Source organism: Pleurodeles waltl, chromosome 6 (genome assembly GCF_031143425.1).
Source record: "Pleurodeles waltl isolate 20211129_DDA chromosome 6, aPleWal1.hap1.20221129, whole genome shotgun sequence".
In the NCBI taxonomy this organism is placed as follows: domain Eukaryota; kingdom Metazoa; phylum Chordata; class Amphibia; order Caudata; family Salamandridae; genus Pleurodeles; species Pleurodeles waltl.
Window position 1 is genome coordinate 319,637,940 of NC_090445.1, and position 24,361 is coordinate 319,662,300.

Consider the following 24,361-nt stretch of genomic DNA (forward strand, 5'->3'; position numbering starts at 1 on the left):
CTGCTCTTCTTCGTACACAATTACCCCTCCCCAAACTGCTTCTCTCACTGTTCTACCTCTTTCAGTTCTTCTCTATTTTCTTTTTCCCTCTTTATATCTACCAGCCTCTTTCCCCTCACTCCTCTCTTTGATGGTCTCCCTTTCATTTCCTCTATCACACTTTCTCCTACACCTCACTTTTTTTCTGCTGCTTCCATTTTGTGCCTTGTGTAGCCCCTTTTTTAGTCTTTCATACTTGCGGCCTCTCTTCATAGTCTGTCATGCTTCAAAATCTGCAAAACAGCTTGCACCATTTTAGACCCTTTTTCTTCTGGGGTTTTACCACTTTCTGTAACTAGTCTGTAACTAGTCATGTCTGCATCTGTGTAGCCTTTTGCAAGCTCCTGACTAGGCCTTTGATGCAGCAGACAAAAAACTATACCTTTCTACTGATTATGGATGGAAATTATGACAAGTAAAAACGATTTTTTAAGACCCACACTAATTGCAGCTTTAATGGATGCCCTCTCCTAAGAAGAGAAAACTGGGTTGATGACTCCCCTCTTGCTCTTTCTACCAGATCCTGAATGTAGAGCACATTTAAGCTGGGGAGTACAGTTGAGGGGCCCTCCAGTGACTCTGAATGTTCTACCTACGTAATGTCCTTCTATCCTCCAGAGCTTTGTAGCTCTGCTGAAGAGGCACACAAATGTACATTGCTTCCTAAAGCCCTTTATTGTTGGCCATCCCTATGATTAGTGCTTTCTCATCAGTGTCAAAATATTTTGCTGCCAGAAGCCATCATTAACTGTTTCTTCACGACCCAATACTTGTGTCATTGGTTTTGCCATGAATGGCACTTACACCATGAACACTACAACCCTTATTGATAAGATCCTCCTCATTGACCTCAAACAGGATTCCCTCACTGACTAAACCCTTGTCATTACATGCCTTGTTGACAACGTCAGAAACCTTTTTTGTCAACAGAAGATAGGCCCATAGACACATTGATCATACTCATTTCCTCAGCTTGTGATTCGTGACCTATGAAATAAACCTTCCCTACTCCTCTTATGCTATTTATAAAGTACCACAGATATTAGATGAAGAAAAAGCAATTGGGACCTTAGGCATAGCTAGATATCCATCGTACGTTGTATAAATGTAGAAGAATGCAAGGAAAGAGGTCCTGTTAGGATGAAGGGTGTAAGGGAATATGTATTATGAACATTCAAAGCATTATTCACCATGTCCACAGTATAGGCAACTGTATCCACCAACGAGCCAGGTGCCTGCAGACTTCCTTCATCCAATGAAGTAGAGGATAGCCTTCGGAGACATTGCCTCCATTTCCACTGGCACCCTAAGGATCCCTGGAGCATATGTAGATAAGGCAGCTTATGGCCCCTATGAATTTAAGAATACAAATGAACTGGCTGATGAGGGGCAGGTTAAGCACCTTTGGATAACAAGTGAGCGGATTACACTACTGGATATAGGTCATATATGGAAGACCTTTCCACTTGGAACATTGTTCAACTAAAGTGAAGCAGCTGCACATCATCGTCTTAGAGTTGAAGCATTTGATCAGATTTGTAGGCACTCCAACCACTTACCAATGGTTGCACGGATAAAAAAAAAGGACAGAGTCTGATTTTTCTGTTTGGCATGTAAATTTCGCATGCTGTCTGCAGAAAAAGATTTCAGGTTCTCTGTATTCGCAGAGCCAGCCTCTCCGAAATTATTCGCCTTTACCTTGTGGGTGCTCTATACAATGGAGTTATCATGTTTGACTGCCCAATCCAAAATAATTTCTTTATAGAAAAGAAAAGAAAAAGTTAATGACCTTTTAGTGCGGTTTTCCAGAGTTGGCCACATACTACCCTTTCTCCCGTATTCTTTCCCCTACTCTCCACATTTACCTACTGACTCTTACTTCTCACGGACAAGACTCTCCTCCTTTGCCAACTTTACTCCTTCCTTTGCCTCATCTACTGAATCCTATTGTGTCCCTTCCTGTTTAACCCTTTGTCCCTTTCCACTCTCTTCTCCGTCCCATTTGCCTGCACTCTTCTATTGATCTGCTCTCTGCTAACACTTTGGTCTCTTGTTGCCCTTTGTCCTTCTGACTTCCCTCTACTTGCCTGTCAGCTCTCGTTTGTGTTCTCCCAAAATATCCTATATGTCGCTGACCCTGTATGCCCCAGTCTCTCTTCTCCCATGTCCACTGATTCCTCCATAAATTGGTTATTCTCCAGGCAACTCCTCTCACGCAAGCTTGAAGTCTCCTCTCTTTTCTGGTGAGATACCTTGAAAGCCTGCACCAGCTTATTCAGTTCTCATTTCTCTTCCCTTTCCCAGACTTATAACTCCTTATCCTGTTTCCTTTTTCCAATCTCTGTGACACTCCTACATTTACCCCTCACTGCAATGCCTCTCACTCTTTTAATGTCTCTCCCCCTCTTTCACACTCTCTAGACATCTCATGCTCTCGCCCCTCCTCCTCTACCCTTATGTAGCTTTTCTCCCTCGTACAATCTTCCCATGCCTCTCGCATTGTAACTGATGGGCCTCTTCATTTACAGAGTCTAGTGCGTCGGATCCTGGCTGTGTTCTCCTTGCCCAGCTGGGGCCGGGCTGAGCTGGTGGTCAACCTTATGCAGGAGCCAGAACGCCGGTGTGAGCTTCAGGATATTGTAGAGGCCGTGCGACAGTCACACGACAAGGAGTTTATCAAGAGAATGTTGACTCAACAGTGTGCTGTATGCTATGACGAGCTGCCACGGAGCAAGGTAAGCATGAAGCAATTTCTATCATGCACACTACTGAGTGACTGTGGCCATCACTACACTGGACAAATGTGCATGCCTCTACACAACTCTGTATGCATGCCAATGTCCCAACCTGCAGACCTCTTAATGTGTGATCAAGCAAACTGCTGGGCTACCATGTAGAGTACTATTTCTTGTTTCAGATGCAGTCCCTGACGTCATGCGAGTGCACTATCTGTCCAGAATGTTTCAAGATGCATTTCACGATTGCTGTGAAGGAGAAACACATCAAGAATATGGTGTGTCCTGAATGTTCAGAGCCTGAAATCAATGATGAGGGTGAACTGCTGAGCTATTTTTCCACCCTGGACATGCTGGTGAGTGTGGATTGCAGGAGTGGTGAGACACTATGAGATCCAAGTGGCACCTCCTTATCTACTATCTGACAGCGGGTACCCTTATGCGAATGGCGAGACATTGTGTCATAAAAGATGAATATAGGAAGGCACACCAGGATAGGTTACTTGTTTGCTCATGTAACTGTCAACCCAGAATTAGTCTAGATGAAGTTGGATGTTAATGCATGCCTAGGAGAAGAGGTTTTATCGGGGCCAAAATGAAACACCTTCATAAGAATCCACAAATGACTTTCAAATAGCTATTCTTTACAGTCCCTCTGATTAAAAATTAGTCGGCCATTACAAACGGTTTTGTAACTATTGGTATGGACTGAAAGACACGATATTAACTCTAGATATATATATGAATCCTCTTTAAAAGACTAGAAGAGCTACTAATGTTTAAATAACAATACAGCCATTCAGTACAGTCTGCTTGCATTTGAAAATTAGTGGGTTTTGACAAGCATAAGGTGTTTGAACTGACAAAGTTAAACGTCATGAATTTGTATCCAGTTCTGCTTCCTCAAGAATATGGGGTGTTGAGTTTGATGAGTTGACCCTAATTTCACTTTGTATTGGAGAACTGTTTGGAAATTATACCAATGAGAACCACTGTTTCCTGATAGTAAACCCTAATTTAAGCCAATACAGACAAATGTTAATTTTAAATCCTGCAGAACACGTGCCTGACCCATCCTTCTTACGTGCGTGACAATTTCCAAACATAAGTCTCTGCTATCTGCCTCAGTGCAGACAAATGTGTTTTTACCTTTCTCAAAGTCCCTGGTTCCCTCTTGTTTTTCATCACTCTGGCTTATTTTCTGCTGGAATGGCTTTCCTGGCCAAAGGCATTCTTACGCATGTCCTTAAATCCTGTGCATGTTATAGGCTACTAACTTAATGGGACACCTTTGTTGCAGTCATCAGTTCTCCTCAGTTAACATGAAACGTTGTCTCAAGTGACAGGGCTTTGTAAGTTAAGTAAATGTCTTTTCATAACCACCTTGAATGTCGTACGTGTTCTTCCTAGTCACAGCATTGTGGCCAATCATCATAGTTCATGGTGCATCCATTGGTGGAGACAGGCTTTTGCAGTGTGAAGCTACTCTAGATTCACTTGCTTTCTTTATTTCACCATGGCAATCATGTTTAATATTTTCGACAAATAAGAAAGAAAACAGCTGATAACATCGGAATATGTGCAAGTATTGTTTTAGCATTTCCAGTGCTACAGGCTTTGTAACATAGGCAGTACAGGCCTTACAGAATGACTTAAAGTGAAGACATGTTTTTTCTGAGCTAGGTGTTCATTTTTAGGTTTCACTTGCGCAGTGCTTCTGAAATCTTTTGTATTTAATATATCTTAAAAGGAGCTTACATCCCGCCTTCTCTTCTTATTGGTCCATGTGCTTGTCACTTTACTTTTCCTCGTTTCCATTGGTTGCAGGCATTCTATTTCCTTTTGTTCCATGTGTGTTTCTCCTATCATTCTCCTGTGGCCCATGTACTCATTCTCATCCACCGCTTTGATGGTGGCACTTCTTTTATTTGCTTAAGGCTTTTTTAAGTTTTGTCCCCCACTCCATAGTGTGCATGTGTTTGTTTAGCATGAACTCGACCAAAGGTAAACAAACTCAACCAAAGGTAATGGAGCGCTTTACATTACCAGTTATATTTCAGATGGACAGGTACTGGAACTGTGCGCTACACACACCCATGCCTCGCTATTTACACTTCTCCCCAGGAGCTGCTTAGTGTTGTGGGTTGTCGCAGGGTGGATGTCGAGCGTTGTGTAATATTTTGTATACCATTTGCACCGGCTCTCTGGCAGTGTCATTGCCCAGTACTACCTAAAAACACAGCAGGTTTTCTTCAACCCCGTGATCTGCCGCACCATCGGAGGAAGTCTCTATGGTCTGACAAGACTCCCACAACTTTTACCTTACAGTGCTCAGGGTGTTTTTGTTTTAGCTGCCCCTGTTCGCTCAGTGTAGTGGGCCTTAGATGCTCCACTTTTTCGGTTTTGCCTGCCAGAGCTTAAGTGATTTGTCAAGAATCAAAGGATGTTGAGCCGAGACTCGATCCCAGTTCCCCATCTTCAAAGTCGGCTGGTCTGGTTGTTATGCCACACCCTTGCTCATCAGCTTCATTGCCTAGTTTCGCTCCCTATCTCCTCCCCTGCACCCTCCATGTTGTCCACCTTAACCACCATTTCCTTACAACAGAGAAATAAAGGATGCTGATTATTCATACCTGCGCAGTGTGCCATTTTGAAAACTACTATGACTAGTCACCAATTTCCCATCCATGCCTCCACTAATTAATTGCTGTGGGTACTCAATCCACTCAATTTCTGATGAGCACACTCAGCAGCGTCCAAAACACCAGACACCAACTTTTACTGTAAGAAAGAGAACTAAACCAATCAGTCCGCAGTGAGTTTCGGCGCTGTCACCCAACGCATTTGCTTAAATGATTTATTCTGAAAATAGCCTTAGCTTAGTGTCACCTCACTAATACCAATCAAAATACTTCAGCTAAATGATAATGCTCACTAGTGGCAGGTTGGCTGAGCTGGCGTTTTTTTCTCAAATATTTATTTATTTAATTTTCTTTTTACATTCCTCTTGGAGTTTCTCTCTCTGTAGTCCCCTGTTCTTGCTCCGTTGTTGCTTTCCCCAACAAGCTGGAGAAGCACATCTTGATAGTGTGTTTGGAAAAAAGAGAATGTTCAACAGAGGTACATTTTACTCTGTGGATGGTAAGATTCCATACTAATGAGAATGCATTTTCATTGGTGTAAAGAAATGTCTCTTTAGTATTAGACATAATTCTGTGGGTACTGCTTTCAGAAGAGGCAGACACATACGTAATATCACGGACCGGAGGTGCTCAACCAGCAGACATCCCTCCCACCGGGTTCACAAGGACCTCTACAGAAACCTTCAGGCAATGACTGATCGCTCGCGATAACAGATTCTACACGTCATCACCACACAATCAGACGTCTGGGACACTTCTGAATCATGAACGACGTGCTTGCAGCAGGCTGCTTTCTGCGAAGGACACTGCCACTGTTGTACGGTGTTCATTCTGCCTTTTGCAAAGAAGCATTTCCTCAGTTCCCTGTAAATGCTGCAGAAAGCACCATCAGATGAGCTGCAGCCCCCACTTTACATGGCCTGGCCGTCGGCCGCAGCACTGATAACACAAGCACATGAGGAGTGATGACAAAGGATTGAAGAGGGGAGGGTGCTGCCGGAGACACCAGCACAGAGAGCTCCCCTCGAACAGATTACTGATGGGACACTGCGTCGGCTAGTTCTGCTGACAGCTGACTCCACATGAACACAAGGTATGCCCACACTTCGACTCTTGTGTCTGTGCGGACCAGGTGGCATGTGTGTATCTGAAGAGGGTGATGGTGCACATCGTGTCATGGATGTGTGGAGCATGCCTCTCAAAGAGATGAGAGGGAGCCTTGTGCATGCCTGCAACAAGTCATTACACTTGAAGAGGCTTTCAGTAACTTAGATTGCACAACTAATCACCAAGCTACGGCTTCCAACAAAAAACTGCTTATTATTAATCACTTAGACGAAACCTAATGCATTTACCAATGCTTGTTAGGTCTGGGAGGACAGCGTAGAGTGGGCTTTGGGTCAACATGATTCAGTAATGCTTTGATTGGGTCAGCCAGTTCAGCCGTTGCTTTGAGACATTATCAGTCACGGCTCTGGCCTACCTTAAACTGATCACATCCAAAATTGAAATACTCACCTGTGGTCACCGGAAAAGCTATGATCCTCTCTGTGCCTGGCCCAATGATCTAGGTCCCAGCATAAAAGAAATAGACATGGGTGTAACATCTTTCTCCATGCAAACAGCCAAACTATGGAATTTGTTACCCCCAAACATAAGATCCGCTAAGAACCATCTCAGCTTGAGAGGACAAGTCAAGAGCTGGGTCTTTTATACACAATCACAATACTTGCAACACAACAATGTATAGCAACAGTTTGAACAAGACATTAACTTTGCAGCTAAGAGTTCCAACACTCCCCTCCGCCCTCCACGTGCTAAGCCTTTTTTTTTTGGCTGTTTACGTTATTAGGATATTTTGCACTTAAGCCCCCATAACTTTTTTTTCCACATAAGCTACCTATGCCAAATTTGCATCCTTTTTGTCCAACATCCTGGGGAGTCTAAAGGCAACCAGGGTTTGTGGATTCCCCTGGTGGGGACCGAGACATTAGCCAAAATACAACTAAAATGTGTTTATTTTGGAAAAATGAGAAAAATGTACTGCAGAAGAAAGCACCTGTTTTTTTCATTGCAAATGGCTTCATCAAGGCATTTAAGTTTCTAAAATCTCCATCTTCCCAGCTTTCAGGAACAGGCAGACTGGAATCGGAAAACCAAATTTTACATTTTTATTTTTTTGCCATTTTCATGGGACATACCCCATTTTTCCTATTTTTTTTTGTGCTTTCAAACTCCTTCCAGAAATTGGTGTGAAACCAGTGGTGGTTCCCGGAAAGCTATACATATATGAAAAGTAGACAAAATTATCAATTCAGGAAGGTGTCCTCTGTGTAGATCCTTTGAGGTTTTCCTATAGAAAGTAACAGCTGAAATAAAATAATATTGAAATTGAGTTAAAAAAACAGCCATTTTTGTCTAAGTTTTGATCTGTAACTTTTTCCATCTATGGTAGATTTTCGAAAGCAATACACCGTTATGCCCGCTGGACCCTTCTGGTTGCAGGGATATATGTATATATCTTGTAGGTTCACCAAGAACCCAAGGTACCCAGAGCCAATAAATGAGCTGCACTTTGCAATGGGTTTTCACTGTGTACTGTGTATACAGCAATTAATTTGGTAAAATATAAAGAGTGAAAAATAGGCATCAAGGAAACATATGTGTTTCCGAATTGGGCACAAGATAGGGAGTTTACAAGCAGTGATTATTTGCACAGCTCTGAATTTGGGGGTTCTCATGCATGTGAATTTCATAGCATGACTTCTTTCTTACACACTGTTTTACATTTGGAAGGCACAAATGCAGAGAAAGACAATTGGTAATAACACTTGTTCTACTTTTCTGTGTTCCCCCAAGTCTCCTGATAAAAATGGTACCCCTCTTGTGTGGGCTTCCACCAGGTTCTGTCACCCAGAATCCTTTGCAAATCTCAAAATTTGTTTAAAAAACACATTTTCCTCACATTTCGGTGATGCAACGTTCTGGACTCTGAGGGGAGCCAAAAACTTCCTTCTACCTAACATTCCCACAGGTCTCCAAATAAAAATGGTACCTAACATGTGTAGGTAGGCCTACTGCCTGCAACAGGAAACGTCCCTAAACATATTGTGGAGTCAGCAAAATTACCAATCACAAAACCACATGGTTCTGCGTTTTTGGGTCCGGGCTTAGCGGCCATCTGTGGAAACCTACCAAACCCAGACATTTCTGAAAACTAGACACCCGGGGGAGTCCAGGGATGTGTGGCTTGCATAGATCCTCCAACATTCTTCCCTAAAATCCCCTGCAAACCTCAAATTTATTTAAAAGATCACACTTTTCACACATTTTTGTGTAGGATCACTGTTCCGGCACAAATTCGTACTACTCAGCGTTCCCCCCCGGTCATCTGGTAAAAATGATACCTCACTTGTGTCTGAATTTACTCGCACAAAACCATGGAAATTCAGCAGTTATAGTTAAGGTTAGCTCAAGTAACTAACTCGTGCCCTAAGGTAACTATAATTCGCATCCCTGCCATGCACAGTTTTCTCCTAAATAATTTTACTGACAATGTTACATTGATATTATCAGTGATGTTATCAAAGATGTCACGAGTGATGTAATATGCGAGGTAATTAGCAGTCGATGGCAAGTGTGTGCAAGTTATAGTTACCTTACCCAAAGTTATTGGCAGAACAAAAAAAACCACTCTTCATATGGAAACTAGGTCATAAATATAACTACCTACTAGCAACCGCTAGTTGGTGATATATATGTGTATATATATATATATATATATATATATATTCATTCAAACATCCATATTCACATATATTTTTTCACATGTACATACAGATAAGAGTGCCATTCTTATACACAGCACAAATCTATATATGTGCACATATGTGCAAACCCATTACAATTTCTCTCTGCGTGTGTAGAGGTGTTTGTTAATAATTCAGCGTTTTAATGTCTTGTTCATACTACTGATATACATAGTTGTCTTGTGAGTATTATGATCATGTAGAGAAAATGCAACTCTTCACTAGTCTCTTGAAGAAGATGAGATATGCATGTGTTCACAGATAACAGTAATAACAGTGCCATGCCTGTAGAAAGTACAGACCCATATATGTCCCATACATACACTGCCATTACAATTTCTCTATACATAAATATATATATTTAAGGCAGGAATATTTATACATTGAATATATAATAAGAGTTTTTTTTTATTTTTAGTTTTTTAACCCCTTCTGTGCTGAGGATGGAACAGTAACATATATATAATATATATACTCACTTTAAAAACCAAAGGTTACAGGAACCTTATAGTTAGGATCTGAATTTACTCCCATGAAGCCATGGAATAGAAATTCACCAGTTATTGTTATGATTAGCTCAAGTAGGTATAACTCGTGCTTTAAGGTAACTACAACTTGTGCCCCAGCCATGGCCAGTTTTCTCCTAAATAATTTTACTGCAAATGTTACATTGATATTATCATTGATGTCATGAGTGATGTAATATGTGAGGTAATTGGATTTATAGTAACCTTAGGGCACGAGTAACATCCCTGTAACCTTTGTTTTTTTTCAGTGAATTTCTATGTTTATGTAATTCTGTTTCCTAACTATAACGTTCCTGTAACTTTTGTTTTTTTTTCCAGTAAATTTCTATGTTTCTTTAACATAAAGTAATTTTAATTACTATACGTTAACCCAACCACCTGCGCGCATGGGCTTTGGTCATGTGCAGAGGGGAGGGAGGTGTAGGCCACAGGGCCTGGTTTGCGGCCAACCCGCTTTAACTATCCAACCCTGCACCATGCATGGCCTTTGGCCATGCACAGCGGGGGCTGGCCACGTTGCCTGGCCTGCGGCCAACCCCTATAACCACCGACCCACCATGTTTAAATCTCTGAGTGGGTCAGTGAGTGTGTGCATGAGTACCTCAGTGGGTCTGTCAGTGGGTGCATGAGTGTCTGAGTCGATGTGTGAGTGGAAACACACCTAATGGGAGAGGGGGAGTTGATTTTGGCTCCGGGTACCCGATCCCTCTGGTCCTGGCCATGTCACTCTGTGCTCTCGGCACCCAGTGTGCACGATGGGGACCATGGAAGGAGCCTCAAGGCCACAGCGGTCCTATACAGTTCCCCGCCTCCTGTGGGAGCCGTCATTGCTATTGCACACAGGGAACTACTGGAATTGCTGCTCCCTGTGTGAAGGTCAAACTTTTCACCTCTTTGTGATGCATGAGTTATAGTTACCTATAGATACCAAGAGATAACTCTGACTATGACTGGTGAATTTATATGATTTGGTACATTTAAAATGTGAGCCTGACTATAAGGGTCCCTGTAACTTTGTTTTTTTAAGTGAAATTCTGTTTTTTAAAAAAAATTCTATATCCTAACTATAATGTCCCTGTAACCTTTGGTTTTTACAGTGAATTTCTATGTTTAAAAAAATAAAATAGTAATTTTCATTAGTATACATTAATCCAACCACGAGGCGGTTGGCCACAGGGCCTGGCTTATGGCCCACCCTGCGGCCAACCCCCCTAACCACCCAAAACAAGGAGGAGTGACTACCTTAGCTGGGACCACCCCTAAGGTGTCCAGAGCTGAGGTGACCCCTCCTTGCAAAATCCTCCATCTTAGTTTGGAGGACAGGGACCAAAAGGGTTAGGTTTGTCCCCCTCCCCAAAGGGATTGGGCACAGGAAGGGTGCAGCCCCCCCACTCAGGGACAGTACCCATTGGCTATTGCCCTCTAACCCCTATAACACCCCTAAATCCAGTATTTAAGGGTTCCCCTGAACCTAGCTCATCAGATTCCTGGCGACCTCACAAGAAGAAGGGCTGCTAAGCTGACCGCCAGCAGAGGAGACTAAAGATGCAAGCTGACTTGGCCCCAGCTCTACCGGCCTGTCTCCAGCTTCTAAAGCCCTGCTAAAAGAAGGCCACTTCCTGCAGGACCAGAAACCTCTGAAAAGCCTCCGGAGGACTGCCTGCACCACAGAGGACCAAGAACTCCTGTGGACAGCGCCCCGGATCCGCATGTCCTGCCCACTCTGTACGCAACACCCAAGGCCTGTGTCCAGGTGGCCCAACAGACTAGAGCTGGTCCTCAGGCGATTCTGAGCAAGTGCTCATTCTGGGTTGAACCCTCCTGTTCAACACGACGATGCCTGCAGCCTGAATCAGGAGGACCCACCTGACTGTGACAGAACCGGACGAAGAATCCTGATGCCAAATGGTACCCCTGTACTCGCAGCCCCCTGTCCTTGGGTAGGTAATGCGATCTTTGGTGCAGCAACGTCCAGCAGGCGGTCCTTCTCCTTATCCAGCCCTAGGTTTCTCAGAACCGTAAAGCATTGGGAGGGTGTTTCGGGTTAACTTGACCCCCAACCTGTGGACATCCTAACCCCCGGAGAATGGAACTGTAAGTCTTGTACATACCTCAAAACTGTACTAACGTTTCTTTCCCCCAAGAACTGTTTCTGAAAATTTCACGGTATCAACGTTTAAAACAGATTATCGCTATTTACCTTTAACTTGTCAATTCTAAACAAAGTGGTATTGATACATATGTTGGATACTTACTTGTAAATGTATTTACCTGTAACTTGAATATTGTGGTTATAGAAATAAAGTAAAACAAATATTTTTTTGCTATATAAAAACCATTGGCCTGGAATTAGTCATTGAGTGTGTGCTTCATTTATTGACTGTGTGTGTAAAACAAATGCTTTGCACTATACAGAAGAAAGAAAGGAAAAATACAAAAACACAAAAAGACAATAAAATATCAAAAGTTCAACAAGATTGCTAAATACATTTGTTCTAATTAACTTGTTGCTGAATCAGAAATAAAAACACAATAAGATATCTAATAGCCAACAAGTTTGCTGAATACACTTGTTCTAATTACCTCGTTGATGAATCGGAATGTAACACAAAGAAATATCAGAAATTCAACAAGATTGCTAAATACATTAGTTCTAATTAGCTTGTTGATGAATCAGAATTAACCAAACTATCATTAAGAAACTTCCCAAACATATTACATTTGAGAACCACCACCCAATTGAGATTCCTCATCTTAGAATCCTCTGTTCTTACTGCATTGTTGAACAATTTAACCACCCTTACAGGTTTAGATTTATTTATGCCTCTCCCTTTGTTCACAGGTCCACAAATGAGTACTCAATCCCCAACCTTAACTTTAGGCACTTGTGCTGACTTCCTTGAATCAAAATATATTTTCCGAGCTTCTATTTTCTTTTTTTTCACTCTCTCTCCAACAATCATCTGATACTACCACCCCTGTCCTTAACTCCATATCATTCACCCAACTGGGAGCCACAAAGGTATTAGGGTGTCTGGCTCTAAGCAATTCAAATGTTTTTTTTCCTGTCGTGGAGTGTGGTGAGACCCTGTACGCCTCAACCCTTTTAGTCACCTCTTTCTCCCAATTCAATTCATTATCCTTGGCCAAAGCTATAGTCTCCTTCAACACCCTATTGAAACGCTCTACCATGCTGTTGGTTTCAGGATGATACAGCACACATTTCTTGTGCTGCATGGAACAGTCCGCTAAAAATTGTTCCATCTCTCTAGACACTAACTGTACGCCATTGTCAGTCAGGATAACTTTGGGAATACCCTCTCTCCCAAACACTTCTTTCAGTAAACCAATGACATGCTTTGTATCAATGCCCCTGGTATACTTGATCTCCGGCCACCTTGAGAAAACATCTACCAGCACCAGGAGATATACATCACAATCCTCTCCACGAATGGGCCCCAGAATATCGAACGCAACCTCCTCCCAAGGCCGAGTGGGACGATCTCTAATCTCCATGGGCTGAACCCTGGGTTTGACAGTTTTCTCGCTCATCACACATTCAATACACTCCCTAATAGTTACTCCAGTATTGGAACTTTTATAGATTCACATGCTAGAATCATTCTCCGTCGTCAAGATGGGAGCCCCCGGTATAATTTACACAAGCAGTGTTAAGATATATTAACAAAGAAAGGCCCTAGGCCTCTTCAATTTAACAGTCTATCAGAGTCATTTTGTGAAAAGGACCAAACTTGAGCATCCACCAATCAGGCGACAGCACCCTCTAGAATCCTCCTGAGAGAAGCTCCAGCACCTCAGATTTTCTACCGCACGTCGTGCTAGGGAGTCTCCTTAGAGCTCTGTTCTTTCTTTACACCTTTTCAACAGTTTCTCTCAGAGAAACTTATCTAACTTGATTTGCCAACTATTTTCCAACTATGTCTGACAAGGAGAAAAGGGGTCTTTTCAGAGACTGCAAAACTTGTGGAAAGAAAAGGCTTCATTTTGAAGACCCTCACCAGGACTGCATTTACTGCCTCTACCCAGACCATTCAGCCAAAGACTGTAAGATTTTTCGTACCTTTTCCTCTAAGACTTTAAAGGATAGGGAAGGCAGATTATTGATATGGCTGCAGAAACTAAAACACAGAGAAAATCCAGTTTCTCTCGTAGGGGATTTCCATGTATAGTCATAAGCACTGAATAGTTCCGCACGCCTGTCCGACGACGAGTACTGTCCACTGACGTCGATCGTCCGCGTCGACGGCGACCCGGATCAAGATCTTCTCGACGGCGAGTGTCTACGCCGTCTCGACGGCGATACGGCTGTCGACGTCGAGCGATGTCCCTTCCTCGACGGTGAGCATGTTGGCGCCGTTCCTGGTATCGACGTCGATGCTCTCGACGTCGACCGGAGACCTATGACGCTTCTGAGCAGGTCTGGCAGCTGCTCCAGAGGACACAGTGAGAGCCCTGGTAGAAGACTGACCTTCTCCTCGCTCTGTGGCAGATTGCCCTCTTCGTCTCCTGTCCTCTCTTGCCGGAAGAAGGATTTTCTCCCTGTCACGGAGAGTTCTTCTGGAGAAAGTTTTGCAAATGTCACAGGCATCCGGTTTGTGACTTGATGGTAGGCAAATAATACAGACCTGGTGTGGGCCACAGCTAGGACACTTATCAAAAAGAGAAGGCATTCTGAAGACAGAAAAACTTCAAATTTCTGTCAGAATTTGACAGGAAAAGCTAGAAAATGTTCACTCTAGATGAAAAACGTAGAGTGAAATTGAAATCCAAAGGATTTTAGTTGAATTTTTGTCCAAAAAAAAGCTATGTAAAGGTAGAGCTCAATGCTTCAGGGTCCTGTCAGAAGGAGCCGGAAAAAAGAACTGAGGCAACTGCCTTTTGCTGTGCATGATGGGATACAGGAAGACTTTTCTTTTCTTAAAGGCACAGCTCTATTTACATCCTGTATAATGGCAGCCTTTGGGCTACACTGCCCTGCATTGTTTCATTCTCATTTGGAGGTGTAAATAAAGTTTGAGAATATGTTTTTTACTACACTTCTAGAATAAATATGTGTTTAAAGGTGTATCTGTACTACAGCTTCCTTCCTTGCCAACCTCAAGAAAGAACAATTTTGCCTGTGTAGCTTTTCACTTAGGCTGCACATTAATATTCTTAAGTGGCTTAACAGGCTTTTTTCAAGAAAGGATAACATCTACACTTAAGAATACACTACAGAACAGTGCTCCGGGGTCCCCGCAGGCGTGCAGAACTATTCAGTGCTTATGACTATCATGGAAATACCCCTTCGAGAGAACTGGAGTTACAGGTAAGAAACCATTCCTTCTGACTCTGAGAGTGATGACTCTTCAACATCCAAAAGACCATCAAAGAGGGCAAGATCAGGCTCAAGATCTCCCTCCCAACTCTCAAGGAAAGCACACAAAAAGACTGCTTTAGGGTCTTATAAGGGCCGCAGCCCATCTTCCTCTCCTAAGAAAGCTTCCAGGAAAGAGGGGAGAGGTCATTCTAGGAGTTCAGAGAGGCACAGAAAATCTTCCTCTGTACCACCATCTGTGCCTTTTAAGAAGCCATCCTCTGACTGCGAAAAAAGCACAGTCGACGACGGATTCATCATCAACGGTACCGTCGGTGAGTACTTTTCCAACTACGACATCCAGTTCTGCGCTTCAACCGTCGACTGCTCCGCCGGCGACAACGTCGATGAGGACAGGTACCCCACCGTCAACGAGAACTGCAGCTACGATATCAGCGTTGACGACCGTCTACACATCGTTCTCGTCGACGGTGCTGTCAGTGTCAGCCCTACCGGCGTCGACAAAGTCTATTTATGAGCCGTCGACGAGGGAGAAACATCAAAAAAGTGTGGAAAAACTGACGCCAACACATACATCACCTAGTAAGGTGTCATCCCTTGTTCCAGTGCACCTTTTAGAGGGAGACGAAGACTCAGATGACGAGGGGCCATTTGGAGCAGCCCATAGTCCATCCCAATTAAACGTAAAGTATCAGGAAGAGGAGGAGGATGAGGAAACCTATGACCCCCAATTTTATACAGAACAACAGCAATACCAACAGGGAACACATATTCCATCCTCCCTATTGACTGACCTCAGAGCGATGTTAGCTGATTACAGCAGGCGCTTTCCCCCTCAAGGGGAACAACCTCCCCCATCGCCCGTCTCTGGGGTTACCACTCCACATCAGAGGCCAACTTCTTTACCTCTCGTGAATGTGGCGATTCCTGATATGACGCTTCCTCAGGATACGGACATCTCAGAGGGAGAGCAGGAAGAAGGGGAGCTCCTGGACACTCACTCCGAGTGGGACGAATACATCTTCCCTGCTCCTCCTTCTCCTTCTCAATCTAAGGTGGAGTCCCCACCAGAAGACATAGGAGGGTTTCACGATCTTCTAGAAAGAGCTGCCAAACGTTTTGCCAACCAAGCAAACAGACTGTTTCCTTTACGACTTTAAGGAGCCTTTCCAGAAATCCGTGCGTTCTCTCCCGATGGTTAACTACCTGTGGGAAGAGGGTCTAAAAGTCATGCATAATCCGGCTACAGTTACTGCAGTACTGCCTCGTTTAGATAAGTACAAAGCACCGGACGATGCACCAACATTTCTAACTGGACACCCTCCTCCGGATTCGGTGGTAGCTCAGGCAGCACAAAGAAGATCTAAGAATCCTTCTGCCCCGATTTCCGCACCCCCAGACAAAGAGGGTAGATGGCTAGATAATATAGGTAAAAGATTTTCCTCTATGGCTAGCCTAGTGGTAAGAGCAGCCAACTCTTTGGCTATATTGGCTAGGTTTGATAGGCAACTTTGGGCGGACATTGCACCTTATATTAGCCAGTTGCCGGAAGATACAAGATAAGAGGCAAACAAAACTGTACAGGAGGGTCAACGCACGTCTGTAGAACTTATCGACTGTGCAATGGACATAGCAACCACTGCTTTTCGTCAGCCCGTCTGTGCAGCGGTGCTTAGAAGGCAAGGTTGGCTTAAAGCTACCTCTTTCCGTCCAGAGGTGCAAAATAAGATCTTGGACTTACCATTTGATGGCCAGGCGTTATTTGGGAAACACATTGATGACGCCTTACAATCTATTAAATCGGACACAGACACAGCAAGGTCACTAGGGACCCTGCAATATCGAAAGTCTTCCTTTCGACCCAGAGGGCGTGGCCAACCCTCATACAAAGGAGGATATCAACAGCACAGATATTCCACCTATCCTTCCTCTTCCCAACAATATCGCCAGTACTACCCGCAGAGGCAGCCGCCGCAACGAGCCTATGGTAGACCTGGAGGTCGTGGACGGCCAACCCGCCCGGCCAAAGATTCGGCTCGTAGAGCCTGATGCATCCGATGCTCCGGCTACATCCAATTCTCCTCCTTTCAGTCTGGGCGGGAGGATATCCCTATTCCTCAAACAATGGCAAGCCATCACATCAGACAAGTGGGTCCTCCAATTAGTGAAACGGGGCCATACTTTAGAATTTACCCAACTACCTCCCTCCAACCCCCTCTCCCCTCCCCCGCAGGACTCCTTCAAGATACCCTCAACAACTCAAAAAGGAGATCGACAAAATGCTTCTCAAAGGAGCTATAGAGAAGGTGCCTCGAGCCCAGCGGGGAACAGGATTTTATTCCAGGTTCTTCCTCATTCGGAAAAAGTCGAACGATTGGAGGCCGATCCTCGATTTACAAGCGCTAAATACCTACTTAAAAAAGCAATTGTTCCGTATGATCAGCCTACAAGACGTCCTCCTGCGCCTCAACCAGGGAGATTTCATGTCTACACTAGACCTGAAAGACGCATACTTCCTCATACCCATCCACCCTGCTCACAGAAAATACCTGAGATTCACCGTAGCCGGCAGCCATTTTCAATTCCGTGTCCTTCCTTTCAGACTGAAATCAGCTCCCAGAATATTTACCAAATGTCTAGCACCAATCGCTGCCTTTCTCAGAAGGAGAAAACACCAAATTTCTCCATACTTAGACGATTGGCTGATAAAGGCAAAGACCTAAGCAGGAGCGCACAGATCAACAAAAAAAGTGCGTTTCCTTACTAACCAACCTCGGACTCACCATCAACTGGGAGAAATCCAAGCCTCTACCAGCACGCAATATTACCTTTCTAGGGCAAAACTGGACACACAATCTACCATGGCATGGCCCACATTAGAGGGGCAACAAAGGTTACTGATTCTAACAAGTTCCATACAGAAAAGAAGCAAGGTTACTGTCCGTCTGTTCAAGTCTCTGTTGGGCATGATGTCTGCATACCTCTAGTTCTTCTATGCCGTCTAAAGATGCGCCCCTGACAGGAGCAACTGAATCGTCAATGGCTCCAGGTGTCAGGCAGTTTCGAGGATCAGATACACATAACTCCAACAATGCCCAGGGCTCTGAGATGGTTGTCTCTAAGGCATCATCTATCAATCGGCCTTTCGTTTCTACAGCAGCTGGCTCCGTGGACCATAACTACGGATGCATCCCTGGAAGGCTGGGGAGCTGTGCTACAGGATCTGCAAGTAAGTGGCAAATGGCCACCACATCTGGCATCAATGCATATCAATTGGCTGGAGCTCAGAGCAGTGTACCTTGCCTTACAGGTGTTTCTTCCCAAGATCTCAGGATCGCAAGTGGTAACAAGGACAGACAACACCACAACGATGCGTTACCTCAACAAACAAGGAGGCACAAGATCTCTCACTCTCTCCAGAGAAGCCCAAACAATTTGGAATTGGGCCTCGCAGCAAGGCATCACACTATCAGCGGTACACTTGCCGGGAATAAACAACAAGACAGCAGATGCACTCAGCATGCAGGAGTCGAGCTGCCACGAGTGGGAGCTAGACCAGTCAATAGTGGACCACATTTTTTCCCAGTGGGGAACACCAGCAGTAGACCTGTTTGCAAACAAGCACAACGCCAAATGCCAGCTCTTCGCAAGTTGGCATCACCAGAAGGGATCTTGGGGTAATGCGTTTTCGATAGTCTGGCAGACATCTTTGCTTACGCCTTTCCTCCAAATCCGTTGATCCCACGGGTCCTCACGAATATGAAAGCAGAGCTGTGCACTCTGATATTAATAGCTCCGTATTGGCCGCGTCAGCATTGGTTCGCAGAACTTCTTCTTCTGTCAATCAAGCCTCACATTCCGCTGGAGCCGTTACCCCAATTGTTAACAATGAACAAAGGGCAGGTTTGGCACCCGGATCCGAAGTCGATGCGTTTATCAGCATGGCTCCTGACCACAGGGAGTTCGCACATTTGAATATCCCACAGGAGTGTAGGGATATTTTGTCAAAAGCCTGAGCGGATAGCACCAATAAAACTTATTATTGTAAATGGAGACGATTCTGTGTCTGGTGTCATCAGCGGCAGATTGACCCATTAGTCTCACCACCAGAGAAAATATTACTGTACCTATTGCAGCTAGCTCAAGCTGGCCTGGCACATTCTTCCATTAAAGTTCACCTAGCAGCGATAGCTGCATACAGACGTTCGGATGCTTTACCCTCACTCTACTCCTCTCGTCTGATTAAGAGGTTCTTGAAGGGGCTTTTCAGAGTTTTCCCTCCTTTCAGACCATCACCTTCTTGGAACCTAAATATCGTCTTAGCACAACTGATGAAACATCCGTTTGAGCCGATCCTTGGTGCTTCTCTCAAGTTCCTTTCATGGAAGATTGCTTTATTGGTAGCTCTCACATCAGCTGGGCGAGTCAGCGAGGTGCAAGCTCTCTCCATTCAAAAGCCATTCCTACAGCTTAAACACGACAGACTGCTAATGGGCATTAACCTGCATTTTATTCCAAAGGTTCCTTCAGACTTTCACATCAATGAACCTTTAGTCTTCAAATCCTTTTTTCCTCATCCATCTACTCCGGCTGAGAGGGCATTACACTCCTTAGACGTTAAAAGATGTGTTCAATTCTATTTGGACAGAACTAAATCTTTTTGACGCTCTAATCAGCTATTCGTAGCATACAGTGCTCCTAGAAAAGGACATCCAATTTCCAAGCAGAGTATTTCCAGATGGATTGCCTCAGCCATTCGCTTCTGCCATCAAGCAGCGGGCAAACCTCTGCACTCACCTGTACATGCTCACTCCACGAGGGCAGTCTCATTGTCAGCGGCGCTGTTCGCCGGAGTTTCACTACAAGACATTTGTAGGGCAGCAACATGGAGGTGCTGTCATACATTCACAAAACACTACTGCTTGGAATCTCTATCTCAGGGAGAGGTAGCAGTGGGTCAAGCGGTTCTCAGGAATCTCTTCAGGTGAAGGTGAGCCATCTCTTCTCCATCCCTCCATCCTAGAACAGGTATGCACATTGTTTATATCCCTTATATTCGCTTACACAGTTGAAGAAAGAAAAAAAAAAAGAAAAAGAAAGAAAGTAAACAAGAGTAAAGAGAACATTGTGACAGACAGATAAGTGGTCATTTTTAATGATAATATTCATATTACATACGTGCTTTGGGATACTTTCTGCTCTGTCGTTCTGGATATCTATATATGTATGTATATATAAATGGGTATATGTGTTGATATATATAGATATATATAGGTGTATGCCTTTATAGTTACATAGATTTATATACAGGAATATAATGATGTTTTATTTATCATGGTGTTTTCTATCAAATATGTTATTACAGTACAATGTGCATAGCTACTGCTCTCTACTCTGATTCAAGCATGTGAATCTATGAAAGTTCCAATACTGGAGTAAGAAAATAAGTTACTTACCTGTAATTGTAGTTCTCCAGTATTGGAATCTTTCATAGTTTCACATGCGACCCACCCACCTCCCCGGAGAAGCTCACTTCACCTCTCTCTCTCTCTCTCTCTCTCTTTTTTTCTATCCTGTAAGCACTTGTGCTTGGAAAATCTGAGGTGCTGGAGATTCTCTCAGGAGGATTCTAGAGGGTGCTGTCGCCTGATTGGTGGATGCTCAAGTTTGGTCCTTTTCACAAAATGACTCAGACTGTTAAATTGAAGAGGCCTACGGCCTTTCTTTGTTAATATATCTTAACACTGTTTGTGTAAATTATACCGGGGGCTCCCATCTCAACGACGGAGAATGATTCAAGCATGTGAATCTATGAAAAATTCCAATACTGGAGAACTACAGTTACAGGTAAGTAACTTATTTTCTTCTCTCTACCTGACTGTCCATTCCTGGCTACCACTACGTCAAATGCAATCTTCCTTTGGTTTTAGATATCACTTGATGACCCGAGTGGGCAAGGGAAATAAGTTCCTGTCTCAATGTGGTAGGAGAACTAGTCTTGTACCTCTAAACAGCAGACCATCTCTACTTGACAACTCCCCTCCCACATGCCAAACCTTCTGAGTCTCCAAACTCCCTTCCTTCCTGTTTCCCCCAACCTCTCTCTATCAAGGAAAGCACCTCAACCATTGTGCAATCTAACTCGTATTCTCTCCTCCATCTTTCTTCTGTCACAACACTGTCATCAATACCATTTCCTTCAATTTCACATACCACTTCACCATCCAGATCTCCATCACTCCCTTCTTCCAACTGATTATCTTCTGTCGACTGTACCAACCTTGATAATGTGTCAGCCACCCTGTTTTGCGCTCCAGGAATGTATTTAACTTTAAAATCAAAATCCTGTAGCGATACCACCCATTTTGTGATCCTACTTGATATCGCATCAACTCCTTTTCTTTTATAGATCTCACAAAGTGGTTTATGATCCGTCCTAACCTCGAACTTGCTGCCCCACAGCAAATTCTTAAGCTTCTTCACAGCCCAATGTACAGCTAAAGCTTCTTTCTTGATAACTGAGTAGTTCAACTCTGCATTTTTTAGAGCTCGTGACAAAAACAAAACCACTTGCTCAGACTTATGATCACCTTGTTGTAGAACAGCCCCAAGACCTTTTGCACTGGCGTCAGTAATCAAAACTGCTGAAAGATTAGGGTAAAAATTCTTCAGTTTTGGAGCCCTAACCAACTTCTCCTTAATCTCTTTAAATTCTCTTTCACACTCCTCACTCCATACAAACTCTACACCTTTCTGTAACAACCTTCTCATATTCACACATATTTCTGCAAAACTCTTGACAAACTTCCCATAATACTCAGCCATCCCAATGAATTTCATCAGTTCCTCCTTATGAGATGGTGACTGTAAATTCTTAATGGTATCTACTAGTCCTCTTTTTGGGGATATACCTTCTCCAGTGATCGTATGTCCTAAATATTCAATGGAGTCCCTTTGAAATTTACACTTCTCCATTTTAATGGTTAACCCATACTCTCCCAGCCTCTCCAACACCTAAGTACTCTTCCTTCATGTTCAGGACTATCTTTTCCAAATACTAAGACATCGTCTTGGTATATCCTTACACCTTCAAAACCCCTCAAAACTTTTTCCAACATCCTTTGAAAGACCGCGGCTGCAAATATTAACCCAAATGGTAACCTGGTGTACCTAAATGTTCCAAATGGAGTGACAAAGGCAGTAAGATCTTTGGATCCTTCAGTCAGCCTAATCTTATGATATGCTGACGTCAGATCTATAGTGGAAAACACTTTTGCTCCCTGAAGTAACATCAACATATCTGAAATATTTGGTAAGGGATATCTATCTACAATTACATTTTTGTTCATTTCGCTTAAGTCCACACATAAGCGTAGGCTGCCATTCGCTTTCCTGGCTGCAACCACTGGTGCCAACCATTCAGTTCCTTCGACTTCCTCAATAATCCCTTCCTTCTGAAGTCTCTCCAATTCTAATTTCATTTCTTCACGCAAAGCTACAGGTACACTATGAACTTTGCTGCATACTGGTTTCGCTCCTTCTTTGAGACGAATATGATGTACATAGTGTCGAAGACACCCCAATTTATCTTGAAAGACCATAGGAACTCTCAATTTTAGTTTCCCCACAAAATCACCATCACTTGTAGTAGTTTGTTGACCACTAGACCCATCTTGTTCTACAGTCTCGTTCACCCGTACTTGATCCTTAATCTTCACAGGAGGGTCACTATTTGGATCAAGTATCACATCCAATTCTTTCTGATGAAACCAACTCAGAACACTGTCACCCTTCTTGGATACATAAATCTTTGCATTGGTATATTTATGTTTAAATTCAAGCAAACCCCCAAAATACCCATGCAGCTTAATAGGTTCTCCACCATATGCATGAGGCGTGATATCCGATTTGAATAATTTTACTTTGTTTTTGAGTTTTCCCAAGTAAAATTCTTTCGATATAATGGTAATCTTTGCTCCAGAGTCGAAAAGAACCTTAGTTCCTTCACCATCCACCAAAACCTCATCAATAGGTCCTTTTCTTCTTTCTCCTCCAACCTGAAGGACAATTTGGCCACACTCAAAATCATCCCCATCCTTGGTGTCTGAATCATTACTAACTTCATAGACACTACCTTTCCCATTTTTAGTTCTGCACACACTGGCAAAATGGCCTTTCTTTTTACACAAGTTGCATGACACCTTAATAGCTGGGCAAATCATTTGCCATGTGGTCCTGCTTGCCGCAACGAAAACCTTGCCCTTGAAAAATACTTCTCTTTTCCTTTTTATAGCTCTGTCTTACTGGACTTTCTCGTTTATCCGTATTATTCTTGATCAGTTGTACACTGTCTCTTGCTTTCTTCCTTCTTGATGATTTCAACACACTTGAGAGAGTGTTCAATTTTCTTGGCTAACACTAAGACTTCATCTAATGATGGATCATCCTTTTGCCAAATTTCCTCCCTAACTTTTTCTGTGTTAAAGCCCAACATAAACTGGTCTCTGATCCTCTCCTCTAACAAAGATCCAAATTTGCATGATGAAGCTAATTTCCTTAGAGCTGTAACATAGCCTTCCACTGTTTCACATTCTTCTTGGTTTCTCCTGCCAAGGTGATATCTTTTGAGTATGGTGCTAACCTTCAGAATGTAAGATACATCCCCAGATCCTACAGAATCACTTCCACAGCTGGGGAACACCAAACATAGACCTATTCGCTACAAAAAGAAAACGCAAAATGCCAAAACGTCGCGTCCAGGTACCCACACCTGCAGTCCAAGGGCAATGCTCTGTGGATCAACTAGTCAGGGATATTTGCTTACGCTTATCCCCCTCTCCCACTCATTCATTATCTGGTCAACAAACTAAGTCAAAACAAACTCAAACTAATACTCATAGCATCAACCTGGGCTCGCCAACCGTGGTACACAACACTGTTAGACTTATCAGTAGTACCTCACATCAAACTACAAAACAGGCCAGATCTGTTAACACAACACAAACAACAGATCAGACACCCAAATCCAGCATCGCTCAATCTAGCAATCTGGCTCCTGAAGTCTTAGAATTCGGACATTTAAGCCTTACACAAGAGTGTATGGAGGTCATAAAACAAGCGAGAAAACCTACAATAAGACATTGTTACGCAAACAAATGGAAAAGATTTGTTTGCTACTGCCACACTAATCAAATTCAACCACTACATGCCTCGACAAAAGACATTGGCCCTCATTACAACCCTGGCGGTCGGCGGAGAAGCGGCGGTCTTA

The 24,361-nt window shown here is 43.4% G+C and overlaps 1 protein-coding gene across 8 annotated transcripts in view; it reads left to right on the forward strand.

The window, feature by feature from the left end:
• RNF31 (ring finger protein 31) overlaps nt 1–24,361 on the forward strand; it is a 274,072-nt gene that overhangs the window by 126,181 nt on the left and 123,530 nt on the right. For all 8 annotated transcript variants that reach the window (XM_069238140.1, XM_069238137.1, XM_069238139.1 and 5 more), the window contains exons 12-13: nt 2,568–2,774; nt 2,957–3,130. In XM_069238140.1, the coding sequence (XP_069094241.1) occupies nt 2,568–2,774; nt 2,957–3,130 (381 nt within the window). The remainder of the gene's footprint in view (nt 1–2,567; nt 2,775–2,956; nt 3,131–24,361) is intronic.